Source organism: Pristiophorus japonicus, chromosome 8 (assembly GCF_044704955.1).
Source record: "Pristiophorus japonicus isolate sPriJap1 chromosome 8, sPriJap1.hap1, whole genome shotgun sequence".
NCBI lineage: Eukaryota > Metazoa > Chordata > Chondrichthyes > Pristiophoridae > Pristiophorus > Pristiophorus japonicus.
Window position 1 is genome coordinate 119,012,196 of NC_091984.1, and position 21,533 is coordinate 119,033,728.

Sequence of the window (21,533 nt, forward strand, 5' to 3'; positions counted from 1 at the left end):
CAGGCAGACTGCCCTCTGTAGGGAAATCGGGTAGTGGTTCCCAAGAAGGGCAGAGACACCTTCATCAGTGACCTCCACAGCACCCACCCAGGCATCGTAATGATGAAAGCGATAGCCAGATCCCACGAGTGGTGGCCCGGTATCGATGCGGACTTAGAGTCCTGCGTGCACAGATGTAACACATGCTCGCAGTTAAGCAATGCACCCAGGGAGGCGCCATCAAGTTTATGGTCTTGGCCCTCCAAACCGTGGTCTAAGGTCCATGTCGACTATGCAGGCCCGTTCTTAAGTAAAATGTTCCTTGTGGTTGTAGATGCGTACTCCAAATGGATTGAATGTGAGATAATGTCGGCAAGCACATCCGCTGCCACCACTGAAAGCCTGCGGGCCATGTTTGCCACGCACAGGCTACCCGATGTCCTGATGAGCGAACAATGGGCCATGTTTTACCAGTGCCGAATTCAAAGAATTCATGACCCGCAACGGGATCAAACATGTCACATCTGCCCCATTTAAAGCAGCATCCAATGGTCAGGCAGAGAGAGCAGTGTAAACCATCAAGCAAGGTTTGAAGAGGGTAACGGAAGGCTCACTGCAGACTCGCCTAGCCCGAGTCCTGCTTAGCTACCGCACGAGACCCCACTCACTCACTGGGATCCCACCTGCTGAACTGCTCATGAAAAGGGCACTTAAGACAAGGCTCTCGTTAGTTCACCCTGATCTACATGAACAGGTAGAGAGCAGGCGACTTCAACAAAGTACATACCATGATAGCGTAAATGTGTCATGCGAGATTGAAATCAATGATCCTGTATTTGTATTGAATTATGGACAAGGTCCCAAGTGGCTTCCCGGCACTGTCGTGGCCAAAGAGGGGAGCAGGGTGTTTCGGGTTAAACTTTTAAATGGACTCATTCACCAGAAACACTTGGACCAAATCAAGCTCAGATTCATGGACTATCCTGAGCAAACCACCTTGGACCCTACCTTCTTTGACCCCCTAACATACACACCAGTGGCAACCAACACCGCGGGTTGGCCACGAAGCAGAACCCATCATCCACAGCAGCCCAGCAGGACTCACCACACTAGGTAGCCCAGCAAGGCCAGATGCATAGCAGCCCAGCAAGGGCCCAACAGATGATTCATCAACACCAGCATTTGCCCCAAGACGAACAATCAGGGCAAGAAGGTCCCCCAATCGAGTCACCTTGTAAATAGTTACACTGTTGACTTTGGCGGGGGGGTGTGTTGTTATATATATAAACTTATATATACCCTGTACAGCCACCAGAGGGCTCATCCCCTGGAGTCCCAAGAGATCCCATAATCCCTTGGGAGCACAGGTACTTAAGGAGGCCTCACAGGTTGGAGAGGCACTCTGGAGACCTGCAATAAAAGACTACGGTCACACTTAACTTTGAGCTCACAGTATCCAGTCAGACTCTTTCTTCATACACAACAGTTAACTCTGCTTCTCTCTCCACAGATGCTGCCTGACCTGCTGAGTATTTCCAGCATTCTCTGTTTTGAATGTGTGGCAAATTGTATTTAGAATATTTATAACTCGAAGGTGGGCAGAAAAGAAATTTGGTTGTGGTTAAAAGTGTATTTTTAAAAACAGGTTAAAGAAAAAACATTGGAAACAAAAGAGAATAAGAGAATGTCTTTAAAACTAAAAAGGGAATATATTTTTTAAAAACCATTATATTCCTTGCAAACAAAACAAGAACATGATTTATAAATTAGGAAATGACACGCAAAATGATTTCTGCTTAATCTGAGTGTGGCCTTCTCTCCCCTCCCCATTATCAATGTCATAACAATGAGTGGGATTGCTATGCCAGACAAGCTGATCTGTGATTGCTGTCTGTATCACAGTTGAAGTATATCGTCCCAACCCTCTTCTCAATCTTTCTCGCTGCCATGCTGCACCACACACTCAAGAAGCTCCCCGCTGGAGTGGAACTAAACTATAGAACCAGTGGGAACCTGTTCAACGTTCATCACCTCCAGGCCAGGTCCAATACCACCCCAACCTCTGTCGTCGAGCTACAGTACGCGGACGACGCCTGCATCTGCGCACATTCAGAGGATGAACTCCAGGACATAGTCGACGTATTTACTGAGGCGTACAAAAGCATGGGCCTTACGCTAAACATCTGTAAGACAAAGGTCCTCCATCAACCTGTCCCTGCCACAAAGCACTGCCCCCCAGTCATCAAGATCCACGGCATGGCCCTGGACACCGTGGACCATTTCCCATACTTCGGGAGTCCCTTATCAACGAGAACAGACATTGATGACGAGATTCAACACCGCCTCTGGTGCGCCAGTGCAGCCTTCGGCCGCCTGAGGAACAGAGTGTTCAAAGACCAGGCCCTCAAATCTGTCACCAAGCTCATGGTCTACAGGGCTGTACTAATACCCGCCCTCTTGTATGGCTCAGAGACATGGACCATGTACAGTAGACACCTCAAGTCGTTGGAGAAATACCACCAACAATGTCTCCGCAAGATCCTGCAAATCCCCTGGGAGGAGAGGCGCACCAACGTTAGCACAGGTCAACATCCCCAGCATTGAAGCACTGACCACACTTGATCAGCTCCGCTGGACAGGCCACATAGTTCGCATGCCAGACACGAGACTCCCAAAACAAGTGCTCTACTTGGAACTCCTTCACGGCAAACAAGCCAAAAGTGGGCAGAGGAAACGTTACAAGGACACCCTCAAAGCCTCCCTGATAAAGTGCAACAACCCCACTGACACCTGGGAGTCCCTGGCCAAAGACCGCCCTAAGTGGAGGAAGTGCATCCGGGAGAGCGCTGAGCACCTCAAGTCTCATCGTCGAGAGCATGCAGAAATCAAGCGCAGGCAGCGGAAAGAGCGTGCGGCAAACCCGCCCCACCCACCCTTTCCCGCAACGACTATCAGTCCCACCTGTGACAAATACTATGGTTCTCACATTGGACTGTTCAGCCACCCAAGGACTCATTTTTAGAGTGGAAGCAAGTCTTCCTCAATTCCGAGGGACTGCCTATGATGATGAAGTATATATTTGCCAAAAATGTAGTCTCTCAAAAGGCACCAGAATTTCCTTAGGAATGACAACCATTAGGAGGGATTGTATAGTTTATTACCACAGCATGAGCAGGAAGAGCACCAAAGACTCGAGCGAGAGCACGTGCTTTCATTAGCATCTTGCGTCTGCCAACCCATCTGCTATTAAGGTATTTTAAATCAGAAGCTGACATAGTGCACTGACATGAAGGAAGTGTCCTCAGAAATTAACATAGGGAGCTCTTTGTTCATCAGTTTAAAGTCCACGAGATCTGGCTATATTTGTTTATCAGTGTCAGTATCTCGTTAGGCTCGGCATTACAGTTCAATTAATGCTGAACTTTCCTGCCTGCAAGCAAACGACAAATTGCAATTATATTAATTGATTGGCAACAACATATTCCTACTGCGAGTAACCAAGGATTACTTGGTTAAATCCCTCCATTGCCTCACCCCGCCTTATCTCTGTTACAACCCTCCGCGAGCTCTGGTCTCATGCACATCCCCCACTTCCTTCACCCCATCATTGGCGGTCGTGCCTTCAGCCCTCTAGGCCCTACGCTCTGGAATTCCCTCCCCAAACCTCATTGTCTCTCCACCTCTCTCTCTCTTTCTCTCTCTCTCCTCTTTTAAGACTCTGTTAAAACCAACCTCTGTGACCAAGCCTGTCCTAATGTCTTCATCTTTTGGCTGTGTCACGTTTTGTCTGATTACGCTCCTGTGAAGCGCCTAGGGATGATTTACTGTGTTAAAGGCACTATATAAATGCAAGTTATTGTTGTTGATTAATGTGTCATTAATGTGAAGTTGTTATCTGGTATATAGTGTGTGACCCATAGATAATACTTATTCCATTCCTCTTTTTCTGGGAAAGTTTGCACAGTCTTTCAGAATGAGTTCTGACTGTGTATAAAATATCACTAAAATTACAACAGTGACTATACGTCAAAAAATAGTACTTAATTGGCTGTAAAAAGCGCTTTGGGATGTCCGGTGGTCGTGAAAGGCGCTATATAAATGCATGTCTTTCTTTATTGTGCACTGCAAGGACTGTATACTGAAAGCGATGAAATAGGAATCCAAACCACACCCATTTAACTCCACCTTTAACCGGTAAAACAAGCACAAATGTTAATAAAATGTTGTGAAATAACGGAAATACTGGGGGACCGAGGGTCTAGTGAGAAGGAGGAACTGAAAGATATCCTTATTAGGCCGGAAATTGTGTTTGGGAAATTGATGGGATTGAAGGCCGATAAATCCCCAGGGCCTGATAGTCTGCATCTCAGAGTACTTAAGGAAATGGTGCTAGAAATAGTGGATGCATTGGTGATCATTTTCAAACAGTCTATCAACTCTGGATCAGTTCCTATGGACTGGAGGGTAGCTAATGTAACACCACTTTTTAAAAAGGGAGAGCGAGAGAAAGTGGGTAATTATAGACCGGTTAGCCTGACATCAGTAGTGGGGAAAATGTTGGAATCAATTATTAAGGATGAAATAGCAGCGCATTTGGAAAGCAGTGACAGGAACAGTCCAAGTCAGCATGGATTTATGAAGGGGAAATCATGCTTGACAAATCTTCTGGAATTTTTTGAGGATGTAACTAGTAGAGTGGACAAGGAAGAACCAGCGGATGTGGTGTATTTGGACTTTCAAAGGCTTTTGACAAGGTCCCACACAAGAGATTGGTGTGCAAAATCAAAACACATGGTATTGGGGGTGATATACTGATGTGGATAGAGAACTGGTTGACAGACAGGAAGCAGAGAGTCGTGATAAACAGGTCCTTTTCAGAATGGCAGGCAGTGACTAGTGGGGTGCCGCAGGGCTCAGTGCTGGGACCCCAGCTCTTTACAATATACATCAATGATTTGGATGAAGGAATTAAGTGTAATATCTCCAAGTTTGCAGATGACACTAAACTGGGTGGCGGTGTGAGCTGTGAGGGGGACGCTAAGAGGCTGCAGGGTGACTTGGACAGGTTAGGTGAGTGGGCAAATGCATGGCAGATGCAGTATAATGTGGATAAATGTGAGGTTATCCACTTTGGGGGCAAAAACGCAAAGACAGAATATTATCTGAATGGTGGCAGATTAGGAAAAGGGGAGGTGCAACGAGACCTGGGAGTCATGGTTAATCAGTCATTGAAAGTTGGCATACAGGTACAGCAGGCTATAAAGAAGGCAAATGGTATGTTGGCCTTCATAGCTAGGGGATTTGAGTATAGGAGCAGGGAGGTCTTACTGCAGTTGTACAGGGCCTTGGTGAGGCCTCACCTGGAATATTGTGTTCAGTTTTGGTCTCCTAATCTGAGGATGGACATTCTTGCTATTGAGGGAGTGCAGCGAAGGTTCACTCGACTGATTCCAGGAATGGCTGGACTGACATATGAGGAGAGACTGGATCAACTGGGCCTTTATACATTGGAGTTTAGAAGGATGAGAGGGGATCTCATAGAAACATACAAGATTCTGACGGGATGGGACAGGTTAAATGCGGGTAGATTGTTCCCGATGTTGGGGAAGTCCAGAACCAGGGTCACAGTCTTAGGATAAGGGGTAGGCCATTAAGGACTGAGATAATGAGAAACTTCTTCACTCAGAGAGTTGTTAACCTGTGAAATTCCCTGCCGTAGAGAGTTGTTGATGCCAGTTCATTGGATATATTCAAGAGGGAGTTAGATATGGCCCTTATGGCTAAGAGGATCAAGGGGCATGGAGAGAAAGCAGGAAAGGGGTACTGAGGGAATGATCAGCCATGATCTTATTGAATGGTGGTGCAGGCTCGAAGGGCCGACTGGCCAGTCCTGCACCTATTTTCTATGTTTCTATGTCAATCTGGCATTACTTAATTTGGGATAGCCACACTGCTGACATGGACTAAACTTGCCTGTGATGGGACAGAGGCAACAATATTTAATCATTTTTTCTGATATGAACTTAGTTAAAACATTCTCAGGGCACTGAGTAGTTTAGTGGTTTAGATTGGACACTGGACTTTAATATCTGGATTCAAAATCAAACCGAGGCTCCGATGGGACTAAAGTCCTTTAGTTCTGTTGACTATGAATTTAGATTGAGCAGTCTCATCATACAAAAAAACACCACAAGTTTGGCACTAAATGTACAGCCTGGCTTAGAGAAGCTTCAGAACCATTAATCAACAATAACTTCCGTAATTAGAAACAGCAGAATATCACAGTGCCAGTAGGGGGACTTCTCTGAGGTTGGTGCTGTGGAATATTGTTTGGGGGAAGGTGCTTTACTCGGCATCGAGCTGTGCTATAAATACCTGGAGTCGTTTGATGCTGACACTCGCCCCCCCAAAATAGATACACTTGCATTTCCCCAACAGTGATGGCCCTCAACTCAAAGTACAACATTGAAAACAACAAAAAAATATTTTGAATGAAATGTTGACGGGCGGGGGGAGGGAGGGGCACTAAATGCATTGTCTCTGCACACTGAAATAAGGCCAAGGAGCAAGGGCACAAAGTCCTTTCAGTAACTGAATCCCGCCTTAAATTTACAAAAACAAGAACTCGCCTTAAATTTGCTCATTTCATTATTTATTAATCCAACTAAAGCCCCGTTAAATACTAAGACAACATAACTTGAAATCGACTGCAAAGGACTGGGAACAATGCAGAGGGCAAGTGGGTTTCTCAAACCCTGAGTAATTCCAGGACTGGATTCCGAGTGCTGGATTGAGTGCTCCCCAGCATTGGAGGTTTAGCAGGACTCCGATGCCTGAAATAAAAATGCTGGAAATACAACCAGCAGTTCAAGTCAGAAACTGTAAAGGGAGCAGATGGGTTATCACTTCGGGTGTAAGACCTTTCCACCGAACCTATTTGACAGGTACCCCTGCAAACTCTGCGCTCCACTCTTCCCTGATCCCGCTTTTCCGAACCACTCCTCCGCAATGTGACTATAAACGCTCAGGTTCCTGAACACTCACTCTGCATTGATCAACGCGAGTCTAAAGTCAGGCAAGGACAGCGAGAGGCTGCGGTAATCGGGTATGTTCGCTTCTTTTATTATCGGGAGCGGGGAGAGAGGGGTTAGCAACAGTTAACGATCAAGTTGTGTTATTGCAAATGGAAATCTGGTTAGTTTTGGACAAAGAGAAATGGGTGAAATTAATGTGGTACTTCTTGATCAACAGGAGCCAAGTCTGCAGATAACCCACCTTCCCAATTGATCATTAGTCTTTTGCCTTGGCTAGAAACATAGAAATTTAGCAGAAGGAGGTAATTTTGGCCCATTGTGTCCGCGTTGGCCGACAAAGAGCCACATGGACTTTGGTCATCAACCCTGAAGGTTACATATAAACCTATGAACAATGGCAGGCAGGTAAAGAGCATCTGGCCCAACCAGTCCACCCCACACAACTGTGATACCCCATGTATCGCAACATTTTACACTCCACCCCACCTGGAGCTATGTGATTTCCTGGGAGAGGCAAAAAAACAGATAAAAACCCCAATTGGGGAAAAAAAAACTGGGAAAATTCCTCTCTGACCCGTCTAGGCGATCGAAACTAGTCTAGGAGAGCACTCTGGCCGTATTAGATTCCCTGAAGTACTTACCATTGTATCTGTGCCAGCCAACAAGAGGTTCTCCAGTCTAATACCACTTACCAGCTCTAGGTCTGTAACCCTGCAGATTATGCACTTTACAAGTGCCCATCCAAGCACCTTTTAAATCTGGTGAGGGTTTCTGCCTCTACAACTTTTCCAGGCAGTGAGTTCCAGACCCCCACAATCCTCTGGGTGAAGAAGTTTCCCCTCAAATCCCCTCTAAACCTCCACCAACCACTTAAACCTATGCCCCCTCATAATTGACCCCTCCATCAAGGGAAATAGACCCTTGCTATCCACTATATTCAGGCCCCTCAACATTTTATACACCACAATGAGGTCTCTCCTCCGCCTCCTCTGTTCCAAGGAAGACAAACTCAGCCTATCCAATATGTCCTCATAGTGAAGATTCTCCATTCCAGGCAGCATCTCGTAAAAAGGCAAGCATTCCGTATGCTGCCTTTACCACCTTATCCACCTGGCTTGCTACTTTCAGGAATCTGTGGACAAGCACTCCAAGGTCCCTTTGTTCATCTGCACTTCTAAGTGGCTTTCCATTTAATGTGTATACCCTTTCCTTATTAGCCCTCCTCAAGTGAACTTACTGCCTGGAAAGGTGGTAGAGGCAGAAACCCTCACCAGATTTAAAAGGTGCTTGGATGGGCACTTGAAGTACTGTAATCTGCAGGGTTACAGACCTAGAACTGGTAAGTGGGATTAGCCTGGAGAACCTCTTGTTGGCTGGTGCAGATGCAATGATAAGTACTTCAAGGAATCTAATCTGGCCCAATTAAATTCCATTTGCCACTGTTCTTCCCACCTGACCAGTAGCTTGATATCCTCCTGCAGTCCATGACTTTCCTCTTCATCATTATCAACCATACAGCCAATTTTAGTGTCATCTGCAAACTTCTTAATCATACCCCCTATATTCAAATCTAGATCATTGATGTATACCACAAAAAGCAAGGGACCCAGTACTGAGCCCTGCGGAACCCCACTGGAAACATCCTTCCAGTCACAAAAGCATCCATCAACCATTACACTTTGCTTCCTACCTCTAAGCCAATTTTGGATCTAATTTGCCACTTTGCCCTGGATCCCATGGGCTTTTACCTTTGTGACCAGTCTGCCATTTCGGAACTTTATCAAAAGTTTTGCTAAAATCCGTATATACTACATCGTATGCACTACCCTCATCGACCCTCCTGGTTACTTCCTTGAAAAATTAAATCAGATTAGTGAAACATGATCTTTCCTTAACAAATCCGTGTTAGATGAAGTCCTTGCTATTCGGGGGATCAAGGGTTATGGCGAGAAAGCAGGAAGGGGGTACTGAAGTTTCATGTTCAGCCATGAACTAATTGAATGGCGGTGCAGGCTAGAAGGGCTGAATGGCCTGCTCCTGCACCTATTTTCTATGTTTCTATGCCTGTTACTTGCCTCAAGTACGTCATGTGGTAGCGAGTTCCACATTTTTGCCAATCTTTAAGTAAAGATGTTTCTCCTGAATTCCCTATTGGATTTGTTGATGACGATCCTATCTTCTTTTTGCGGCCCCTAGCTTTTTTAAACCCCTACAAGTGGAGACATCTTCACTACGTTTACTCCTATTGAATTCCTTCATCATTTTAAAGACCTCTAACTATTGAAGGTTACCCCTCAGCTTTCTCTTTTTGAGAAAAGAGCCCCGCCCTGTTCAGTCTTTCCTGATAGTTATAAAAGTTAATGTGTTATACTGAAGATCCTCTCGTTAACGTATGGTTTCCGCCCAATCTCCGTGTGATCCCGGTCTCATTTAGGAATCTTCATTCAACCCCTTTGTGCAAAATGAATGCTTGGCTTGAGATAAGACTATCTGAGTTTCCAGGTCACTGATGCTGTGTGTACTTTGTACCACCCGCTCCCTCCTTAAACTGAAGTGAAGTTTGAAATGTTTTGGAGAGAAACTGAAACTGATTATTTTACTCACTTCCAAAATATAAATAGTGTTTCATTCAGCTGGTTATGCAGTAGCCCAGGTTATCAGGTGTGACGGCGAGCTTATGGTAACTGACAATATACCTCCCGTTCCCTAAGTTTAATCACACCTTGGTCTCTTCCACCTACTCTTCTGGCACCTTCTCCATTAGAGCACCTCACCTTGTTCCATCTCCTCTTCTCTCCTTTAAAATATGCACCCACTCTTTCAACACCACTTCTTGCTGTGTTATCATTGGGGAGAAAAAAAATCCCTTCTCTTTCCATACCGCTCCACCCCCAAATCACTTGCTACTATTTTTAAGTAGAACTTTAAATCAAGTGCCCCCTTTTGGCAAGGGCACTAGAACCCACAAATTTCCAAAGAAAACTTTAACGGAAACTTAGATCAAATTAAAATGTGATTGCCGGGGGTGATGATGCACTCCAGTCCCTCCGGTGCCCACCTCGCGCGGAAGGTCACGAGCGTATCGGTACCTGCTGCAAGCGTCAAGGATGTCTCGGAGCACCAGCAGGACATTTTGAAGAGAAAGGGTGAACAGCCAGTTGTCGTGGTGCATATAGGTACCAATGATATAGGTAAAAAAACAAGATGAGGTCCTACAAGATGAATTTAGGGAGCTAGGAGCTAAATTTAAAAAGTAGGACCTCAAAAGTAGTAATCCCAGGATTACTACCAGTGCCACGTGCTAGTCAGAGTAGGAATTGCAGGATAGCTCAGATGAATGTGTGGCTTGAGGAGTGGTGCAGAAGGGAGGGATTCAAATTCCTGGGACATTGGAACCGGTTCTGGGGGAGATGGGACCAGTACAAACTGATGGTCTGCACCTGGGCAGGACCGGAACCAATGTCCTAGGGGAAGTGTTTGCTAGTGCTGTTGGGGAGGGGTTAAACTAATATGGCAGGGGGATGGGAACCTATGCAGGGAGACCGAGGGAAGTAGAATGGGGGCCGAAGCAAAAGATAGAAAGAAGAAAAGTAAAAGTGGAGGGCAGAGAAACCCAAGGCAAAAATCAAAAAGGGCTACATTGCAGCAAAATTCTAAAAGGGCAAAATGTGTTAAAAAGACTAGCCTGAAGGCTGTGTGCCTCAATGCAAGGAGTGTTCGTAATAAGGTGGACGAATTAACTGCACAGGCAGCAGTTAATGAATATGATATAATTGGCATCACGGAGACATGGCTCCAGGGTGACCAAGGCTGGGAACTCGACATTCAGGAAGGATACAGAAAGGAAAAGGAGGTGGGGTGGCGTTGCTGGTTAAAGAGGAAATTAACGCAATAGTAAGGAAGGACATTAGCTTGGATGTTGTGGAATCGGTATGGATGGAGCTACGGAAAACGCTAGTGGGAGTTGTGTACAGACCACCAAACAGTAGTAGTGAGTTTGGGGACAGCATCAAACAAGAAATTAGGGATGCGCGCAAAAAAGGTACAGCAGTTATCATGGGCGACTTTAATCTACATATAGATTGGGCTAACCAAACTGGTAGCAATACAGTGGAGGAGGATTTCCTGGAGTGTATTAGGGATGGTTTTCTAGACCAATATGTCGAGGAACCAACGAGAGGGTGGGCATCCTAGACTGGGTGATGTGTAATGAGAAAGGACTAATTAGCAATCTTATTGTGCGAGGCCCCTTGGGGAAGAGTGACCATAATATGGTAGAATTCTTTATTAAGATGGAGAGTGACAGTTAATTCAGAGACTAGGGTCCTGAACTTAAGGAAAAGTAACTTCGATGATATGAGAGGTGAATTGGCTAGAATAGACTGGCGAGTGATACTTGGAGGGTTGACGGTGGATAGGCAATGGCAAACATTTAAAGCTCACATGGATGAACTTCAACAATTGTACATCCCTGTCTGGAGTAAAAATAAAACGGGGAAGGTGGCTCAACTGTGGCTAACAAGGGAAATTAAGGATAGTGTTAAATCCAAGGAAGAGGCATATAAATTAGCCAGAAAAAGCAGCAAACCTGAGGATTGGGAGAATTTTATAATACAGCAGAGGAGGACAAAGGATTTAATTAAGAGGGGGGAAAATAGAGTATGAGAGGAAGCTTGCTGGGAACATAAAAACTGACTGCAAAAGCTTCTATAGATATGTGAAGAGAAAAAGATTAGTAAAGACAAACGTAGGTCCCTTGCAGTCAGATTCATAATGAAGAACAAAGAAATGGCCGACCAGTTGAACAAATACTTTGGTTCTATCTTCACGAAGGAAGACACAAATAATCTTCCAGAAATACTAGGGGACCGAGGGTCTAGTGAGAAGGAGGAATTGAAGGATATCCTTATTGGCCGGAAATTGTGTTCGGGAAATTGAAGGCCGATAAATCCCCGGGGCCTGATAGTCTGCACCCAGAGTACTTAAGGAAGTAGCCCTAGAAATAGTGGATGCATTGGTGATCATTTTCCAACAGTTTATCGACTCTGGATCAGTTCCTAGGGACTGGAGGGTAGCTAATGTAACACCACTTTTTAAGAAAGGAGGGAGAGAGTAAATGGGTAATTATAGATGGTTAGCCTGACATCAGTAGTGGAGAAAATGTTGGAATCAATTATTACAGATGAAATAGCAGCACATTTGGAAAGTAGTGAGAGGATCGGTCCAAGTCAGCATGGATTTATGAAAGGGAAATCATGTTTGACAAATCTTCTAGAATTTTTTGAGGATGTAACTGGTAGAGTGGACAAGGGCGAACAGTGGATGTGGTGTATTTGGACTTTCAAAAGGCTTTTGACAACGTTCCACACAAGAGATTGGTATGCAAAATTAAAGCACATGGTATTAGGGGTAATGTACTGACATGGACAGAGAACTGGTTGGCAGACAGGAAGCGGAGAGTCGGGATAAACGGGTCCTTTTCAGAATGGCAGGCAGTGACTTGTGGGGTGCCGCAGGGCTCAGTGCTGAGACCCCAGCTATTTACAATATACATTAATGATTTTAGATGAAGGAATTGAGTTTAATATCTCCAAGTTTGCAGATGACACTAAGCTGGGTGGCGGTGTGAGCTGTGAGGAGGACGCTAAGAAGCTGCAGGGTGACTTGGACAGGTTAGGTGAGTGGGCAGATGCAGTATAATGTGGATAAATGCGAGGTTATCCACTTTGGTGGCAAAAACACGAAGACAGAATATTATCTGAATTCACTTTTTTTCCTGCTTTGACCCCACTTTCTGATTCACCTTTATAAGAACATAAACAAATAGGAACAGGAGTAGGCCATACGGCCCCTCGAACCTGCTCCGACATTTAATAAGATCATGGCTGATCAGATCATGGACTCAGCAGCACCTCCCTGCCTGCTCTCCATAACCTTTACCCCTTATAATTTAAGAAACTCTCTCTTTCTGTCAAATTTATTCAATGTCCCAGCTTCCACAGCTCTCTGAGGCATCAAATTCCACAGATTTATAACCCTCCTGAGAGAAGAAATTTCTCCTCATCTCAGTTTTAAATGGGCGGCCCCTTATTCTAAGATAATGCCCTCTAGTTCTTGTCTCCCCCAGCAGTGGAAACATCCTCTCTGCATCTACCTTGTCAAGCCCCCTCATAATCGTTTTGCCAAGATCACCTCTCATTCTTCTGAATTCCAATGAGTAGAGGCCCAACCTACTCGACCTTTCCTCATAAGTCAACCCCCTCATCTCCAGAATCAACATAGTGAACCTTCTCTGAACTGCCTCCAAAGCAAGTATATTCTTTTGTAAATATGGAAACCAAAATTGCACGCAGTATTCCAGGTGTGGCCTCACCAGTACCCTGTACAACTGGAGCAAGACTTCCCTGCTTTTATACTCCATCCCCTTTGCAATAAAGGCCAAGATTCCATTGGCCTTCATGATCACTTGCTGTACCTGCATACTATCCTTTTGTACCCCCAGGTCCCACTGTACTGCAGCACTTTGCAATCTTTCTCCATTTAAATAATTTGCTCTGATTTTTTTTTTCTGCCAAAGTGCATGACCTCGCACTTTCCAATATTATACTCCATCTGCCAAATTTTTGCCCTCTCACTTAGCCTGTCTATGTCCTTTTGCAGATTTTGTGTGTCTTCCTCACACATTGCTTTTCCTCCCGTCTTTGTATCGTCAGCAAACTTGGCTACATTACACTCCATCCCTTCTTCCAAGTCGTTGATATAGATTGTAAATAGTTGGAGTCCCAGCACTGATCCCTGCAGCATCCCACTAGTTACTAGTTGCCAGAGAATGAACCATTTATCCTGACTATTTGTTTTCTGTTCATACATTCTGTTCCTTCCTGGCACGTTCTGATTTTCATTTCCCCCAGTGCAACCCTGCCTCTCTACAGCCCTAATTATTCAATTCACCAGGACCCTAGTCCCAGCACGGTCTAAGTGGAGCCTGTTCCAACAGAACAGCTCCCTCTTAACCCCAGTACTGGTGCCAGTGTCCCACAAACCCATTTCTCCCACACCAGTCTTTGAACCACGTGTTTAAATCTCTGATCTTATTTACCCTATGCAAATTTGCTCGTGGCTCAGGTAGTAATCCAGAGATTATTACCTTTTGTGGTTCTGCTTTTTAATTTGGCCCCTAACTGCTCATACTCCCTCAACAGAACCTCTTTGTTTGTTCTACCTATGTCGTTGATACCCACATGGACCACAACAAATGGATCTGCTCCCTCCCACTCCAAGTTCCTCTCCAGCCCAGAGGAGATGTCCTTAACCCTAGCACCGGGCAGGCAACACAACCTTTAGGACTTATGCTCTCTGCTGCAGAGACAGTATCTAGCCCCCTAATAATATTGTCCTCTACCACTACAAAGTTTCTTTTTACTGCCCCCCTGCCTCCCTCCCCACCCCCCACCACTTGACTGGCCCCCTGTACCATGGTGCTGTGGTCAGTTTGCTCATCCTCCCTGCAGTCCCTGCTCTCAGCCACACATGGAGTAAGAGCCTCGAACCTGTTGGACAAGAGCAAGGGCCGAGGTTCCTCCATCATTACCTCCTGGGTCCACACACCTTCCTCACTTGTAGTCACATCCTCCTGTCTCTGACCGCGAAACAAATTTGAATTAATTAAGTTAAGTGGTGTGACTGCCTCCTAGAACACGGCATCCAAGTAACTCTTCCCCCTCCCTGATGTGTCGTAGTGTCTGCAGCTCAGACTCCAGCTCATCAATACGGAGCTGAAGTTTCTTGAGCTGCAGACACTTGCTGTAGATGAGGTCACCGTGGACCTCAATGGTATCCACCAGCTCCCACATGCAACAGCAGAAACACACCACCTGCCCTATCATCGCTAATGTATTCAGTTAGTTAAGAATTTAAATTTTGAACATTTAGTTTATAATCCCTGCTCTTAATTTAAACCAGTGTCCAAGAAATGAGAGAAAAACTGACCATCCCAGCAGTTAGTGAAATATCACTTACCTATTTTTACTTTTTTAATTGATTTTAAACTTCCCCCTCTTCAAATTTCCAAGTAAACCACTCTGTTTAACTCCACTCCGTTTAAGACCTCTGTATAAATCAGTGTTGCATTTTTGCTTCTGTGGGCAGCAGCCATATCAGTAGGAGGTTTCTTGGTTGACTGTCAGCGCTTTGGTGATTAGATTCTATGCTTTTTCTAATGGCATTTGTGTCATTATATACACACGCCCTTGGCTTTGGATCACATTTTTGTTCAAGTTATGCTCACTTCTATGCTTTCAGCCAGCTCTGCTGCTGAGTTGCTTTGTCCAAGAGCCAGAATGTGGCAATGTGTGTGTTACTCTTATCACACAACTTTTTTCTGCATTTCTCGCCATGTATTTTGCACCCTCCCGTCCTGCCTGTAAAACGTTGACTGCAATATTTCCTGCATTTTATGCTTCTATTATTGAGGTAGGGGAATTTCATCCGTACATCACCTTTCACAACCTCAGATGCTGCAAAGCGCTTTAGTCAGTGAAGTACTTTTGAAGTGTAGTCACTGTTGTAAGGTAGGAAATATGGCAGCCAATTTGCACACAGCAAGGTCCCACAAACAGCAATGAGATAATACGCAGTTAATTAACTGAGACACACTCACCTTTGCAACAAACTAGCTCAGTTATTTGACCCTTTGGAAATCAACAGATTGAAATTGAATTAAGGTGGTGTAATGGGGCACAGCACTAGAGAGTTCTGAGAGTACTGTGCTGTCGTGCTGATCCTGGCCATTTTGCCTTTTGGAGGTAAGATTTCAACCCAAGGGTGGGCAGTGGTGGGGTAAAGATGGGCAGGAGAGTAAACCCCTGGATACTGCTGAAAATGTGCCAGTGGGTAGTCAAGAAACTGTCCTGTTTTATCACCAGCAGAAAAAACTCACTGCTCCTGTTTTTTTTGTTGCTTTTTAGGGTTGAAAAGATGGTGGTACTTTCGAAAGAATATGGGTATGTCGCACTGACTGGTGCAGCCAGCTTCGTCATGGTCAGCTACCTTGCTCACAAAGTCATGGCAGCGCGCAAGAAGTACAAAGTGGAGGTGAGTTTATGCCCAGGAGCACGATTGCTGGAGTCGCCTCTGGATTCTGCTGAAAAAGCAACTTCTGCCACTGAAGTCGATGAATCCAATGTGAATCAGTTCACTGTCCAATCATTTGTTTCTTGATATGTCTTAAACTGCCACTACTTCTCCCACAGGCCTCTTGTGACAGCCTTTCAGGTTTCAGTGTAGGTGTGTTGGTATGTGCTTTGAGATCAAGCAAAGATTAAATAGGTTGAATTTATCCTGTTCAATACCTAAAATAATGAACATAACTTTACTCTGAACAATTCTTTTAGTCTTGTATATTATTTAAAATCTGTTCCAACTAACCCCCTCTGAATTCTAGAAGTTGATGCCTGTGACGAATTTAGTTATTGATTAGTTCCAGTGTAGGTCACCAACGTGAACAAGCATTAAACTGGCAGAATATGGAGATTTACAACACTCTGCAAACATTGCTTAATTATGTTAATTTGCACAGCAATTATGTCATTTGTATTTGACCTATTGACTGACTTTGTTGCTTGTGTGATCTATGTCACAAGCCTCTTTATTTATTATTTATTTCCTCATCTCCTCAGCAACAATTATGATCTTTCTCTTCCACCCCCCACTCCCAACACTGGTTACATTTTTATGTTAGGGCAGTGATGATTTCTCAACACGGTGTGAAGTAGAAACCACAATGCATAATTGCAAATTGTGTCATATAATTAGCTCCTCACCAGAGTACCTTTTTGTATTCAAACCCACCTCTGCCCTGCCTGACTTGAAGCTAAAGAGGTTGAAGCTTAACAAAAATAATTGAAATGTTGACTCAGCTATTGTTAAATAAACAGGATGGCACACCTCCATGAACAGGAATAACCAGAACATCCTCTCGTCTCTCTCCCATCCTCTCGTCTCTCTCTCCCATCTCGTGTTTGAGAACGAGGAGCTGCAGGCAACCTCCAGTATCTCAACAGAATGATCATTCGTCATTTGTTGCTTGCTGATTTCAGCATGGAGGCCATTATTGTCTCGCCTGAGCTGGTCCTTGCCTGCCATTCAAACTATGCTCGTTCCAGCAGTTAGCCACTGAATGCCAATCTCCCTTGACAACTCTGGATGTTTCCCTAGCTCAGAAATGCTGAGACCAATTGTAGTGTTTTTTTCAGCTCGAGGTCAACAAGATCACTAACACTGTCATCCCATTTAGGAAGATGATGATGGTGGTGGGGGGGGGAGGGGGGAGGATAAAGGAGGAGACTTTGGTTTCCACATGCTTAGATTCCAGAGGGAAAAAACTAATTTGCAAGAAGGATTGCTTTACTGTTGGGTTATGCCCAGGCAATGATCACTCCACGAGTGCCTAGAAATGTAATACTGTTTGAGATAAAGTTTGACTGACTTACATAGAAACATAGAAAATAGGTGCAGGAGTAGGCCATTCGAGCCTGCACCACCATTCAATAAGATCATGGCTGATCATTCCCTCAGTACCCCTTTCCTGCTTTCTCTCCATACCCCTTGATCCCTTTAGCCGTAAGGGCCATATCTAACTCCCTCTCGAATATATCCAATGAACTGGCATCAATAACTCTCTGGCAGGGAATTTCACAGGTTAACAACTCTGATTGAAGAAGTTTCTCCTCATCTCGGTCCTAAATGGCCTACCCCTTATCCTAAGGCTGTGTCCCCTGGTTCTGGACTTCCCCCAACATCGGGAACATTTTACCCGCATCTAACCTGTCCAGTCCCGTCAGAATCTTAAATGTTTCTGAGATCCCCCCTCGTCCTTCTAAACTCCAATGTATAAAGGCCCAGTCGATCCAGTCTCTCCTCATATGTCAGTCCTGCCATCCCGGGAATCAGTCTAGTGAACCTTCGCAGCACTCCCTCAATAGCAAGAATGTCCTTCCTCAGATTAGGAGACCAAAACTGAACACAATATTCCAGGTGAGGCCTCACCAAGGTCCTGTACAACTGCAGTAAGACCTTCCTGCTCCTATACTCAAATCCCCTAGCTATGAAGGCCAACATACCATTTGCCTTCTTCACCGCCTGCTGTACCTGTATGCCAACTTTCAATGACTGATGTACCATGACACCCAGGTCTTGCTGCACTTCCCCTTTGCCTAATCTGCCACCATTCAGATAATATTCTGTCTTCGCGTTTTTGCCCCCAAAGTGGATAACCTCTCATTTATCCACATTATACTGCATCTGCCATGCATTTGCCCACTTGCCTAACCTGTCCAAGTCACCCTGCAGCCTCTTAGCGTCCCCCTCACAGCTCACACCGCCACCCTGTTTAGTGTCATCTGCAAACTTGGAGATATTACACTCAGTTCCTTCATCCAAATCATTGATGTATATTGTGAAGAGCTCAGGTCCCAGCACTGAGCCCTGCGGCACCCCACTTGTCACTGCCTGCCATTCTGAAAAGGACCCATTTATCCCGACTCTCTGCTTCCTGTCTGCCAACCAGTTCTCTATCCACATCAGTACATTACCCCCAATACCATGTGCTTTGATTTTGCACACCAATCTCTTATGTGAGACCTTGTCGAAAGCCTTTTGAAAGTCCAAATACACCACATCCACTGGTTCTCCCTTGTTACATCCTCAAAAAAATTCCAGAAGATTTTTCAAGCATGATTTCCCCTTCATAAATCCATGCTGACTTGGACTGATCCTGTCACTGCTTTCCAAATGTGCTGCTATTTCATCCTTAATAATTGATTCCAGCACTTTCCCCACTACTGATGTCAGGTTAACCAGTCTATAATTACCTGCTTTCTCTCTCCCTCCCTTTTTTAAAAAGTGGTGTTACATTAGCTACCCTCCAGTCCATAGGAACTGATCCAGAGTTGATAGATTGTTGGAAAATGATCACCAATGCATTCACTATTTCTAGGGCCACTTCCTTAAGTCTGCATCCCAGAAGTACTATCAGGCCCAGGGGATTTATCGGCCTTCAATCCCATCAATTTCCCTAACACAATTTCCCGCCTAATAAGGATATCCTTCAGTTCCTCCTTCTCACTATTCCCTCGGTCCCCTAGTACTTCCAGAAGGTTATTCGTGTCTTCGTCGTGAGGACAGAACCAAAGTATTTGTTTAATTGATCTGCCATTTCTTTGTTCCCCATTATAAATTCACCTGAATCTGACTGCAAGGGACCTACGTTTGTCTTCACTAGTCTTTTTCTCTTCACATATCTATAGAAGCTTTTGCAGTCAGTTTTTATGTTCCTGGCAAGCTTCTTCTCGTACTCTATTTTCCCTCTCTTAATTAAACCCTTTGTCCTCCTCTGCATTCTAAATTTCTCCCAGTCCTCCGGTTTGTTGGTTTTTCTGGCCAATTTATATGCCTCTTCTTTGGATTTAACACTATCATTAATTTCCCTTGATAGCCACAGTTGAGCCACCTTCCCCGTTTTATTTTTACTCCAGACAGGGATGTACAATTGCTGAAGTTTATCCATGTGATCTTTAAATGTTTGCCATTGCTTATCCACCGTCAACCCTTTAATTATCATTTGCCAGTCTATTCTAGCCAATTCACGCCTCAAACCATCGAAGTTACCTTTCCTTAAATTCAGGACCCTAGTTTCTGAATTAACTGTGTCACTCTCTATCTTAATAAAGAATTCTACCATGTTATGGTCACTCTTACCCAAGGGGCACCGCACAAGATTGCTAGTTAGTCCTTTCTCATTACACATCACCCAGTCTAGGATGGCCAGCTCCCTAGTTGGTTCCTCAACATATTGGTCTAGAAAACCATCCCTAATACACTCCAGGAAATCCTCCTCCACAGCATTGCTACCAATTTGGTTAGCCCAATCAATATGTAGATTAAAATCACCCATGATAACTGCTGTACCTTTATTACATGCATCCCTAATTTCTTGTTTGATACTGTCCCCAACCTTACTACTACTGTTTGGTGGTCTGTACACAACTCCCACTAGCGTTTTCTGCCCTTTGGTATTCCGTAGCTCCACCCTTACCGATTCTACATCATCCATGCTAATGTCCTTTCTTACTATTGCATGGTGAAATTGATACAACTATGGGTCGCTGCCATTGTCCTCAAACAGACAGATGGACACCAAAAAAAGATTGGTTCATCAAATTAATTTTCTGAGCAAAACCAGGGAGCTGAAAAGTGTGAATAAACTCTTGGCTGCAGTGAATGTTGTCTGTACTGCAGTTTTGTAACTGTCTTCTGTGTCAACTGCTGCATGTTGGACTAAGAAGAATTTGTCTTTGAACTTGACTGGAAAATGATGTGATTTTGGAGTTTATTCTTGAATACTAAGTCTGGAGATTTGAATGAGAAACTTGGGGGCCCTTTCTATCATTTTGGAAACTGGGGTGGGGAGGGTTTGGGATGGAACATTTCCTTGACTAATTTATTTTTCAAACAGTAAATTAAACATTTTTAAGTTCTTGTGCATTTTTTAAATTCCATTTAGCGTTCTGACTGGTGGGTGTGAGTATATTCAAGGCTGAGATTAACAGATTTTGGGCCTCTAGGGAAATCCAGGGATATGGTGGGTAAATGGAGTTGAGGTCGAAGATCAGCCATAATCTTATTGAATGGTCCAGGATAGGCTATGGCCTACTCGTACTCTTAATTCTTATGTAATTAATGTTCAATGTCAATTTGAATGTGATCAGGAGAGGGGAGTAAAAAAAAGTATTTCCTGTTCTGTTGCCAAGTTATGAAGTGTGCACCATTGTGTTGCTGACAATGTGTGAATTGGGAGATGAGGCTTCTTGAAGGATTTTCTAAACTGTTGTAACTGGTAGGCAAAAATGACATTCGGGATGCAATATGTGGAGTGCTTCACCTGGAAGAGGACAGAGGGGTCTAAAGAGATTGTAAGGCTGGTGGGAGGATGGTGAGCTGTCAGAGCATATTCCTGAGTCCAGGGGCTTTGATGGGGGATCTGCTGAAATTTTGAGTGGACTGTTGTTACTCTTTGCAATTAAAAGCTGACTATGTGTGGAGACCATGAACTTCAATCCATTTAATTTCCTCATCCACACTGCAATACATATGCTTTTATTTATGCTATTGGTTCTCAAACAGGTACATCAGGACCCAGATTTTTCTAGTTTATGTAAATGGCAATGTTTCTTGTGTTAACTTGTTACACTCGGTGCATGTTTGGGTACAGTAATTCCAGTAAAGTCTCAACTTGAAATCTACTCTCCAAGTGCATTCACTCTAGGTCACGCTAGCTGCAGGTTGGATTTGAGCCCACATCTGGACCACCCTGCTCTAAATAGCAGCATAACGGGGCCTTCCGTTTCTAATAATGTACGTTTCTCTTTTTATATATAAAGTTCCCTGTGATGTACAGTGATGATCCTGAGACCGGACACTTGTTCAACTGTATCCAACGTGCTCACCAAAATACGTAAGTGT

At 44.4% G+C, this 21,533-nt stretch overlaps 1 protein-coding gene across 1 annotated transcript in view; it reads left to right on the forward strand.

Moving 5' to 3' along the window:
* Positions 1-6,994: 6,994 nt before the first annotated feature.
* mgst3a (microsomal glutathione S-transferase 3a) overlaps positions 6,995-21,533 on the forward strand; it is a 31,887-nt gene continuing 17,348 nt past the window's right edge. The window contains exons 1-3 of the mRNA XM_070887355.1: positions 6,995-7,084; positions 15,980-16,106; positions 21,452-21,525. Of these exons, the coding sequence (XP_070743456.1) occupies positions 15,990-16,106; positions 21,452-21,525 (191 nt within the window). The 5' untranslated portion in view covers positions 6,995-7,084; positions 15,980-15,989. The remainder of the gene's footprint in view (positions 7,085-15,979; positions 16,107-21,451; positions 21,526-21,533) is intronic.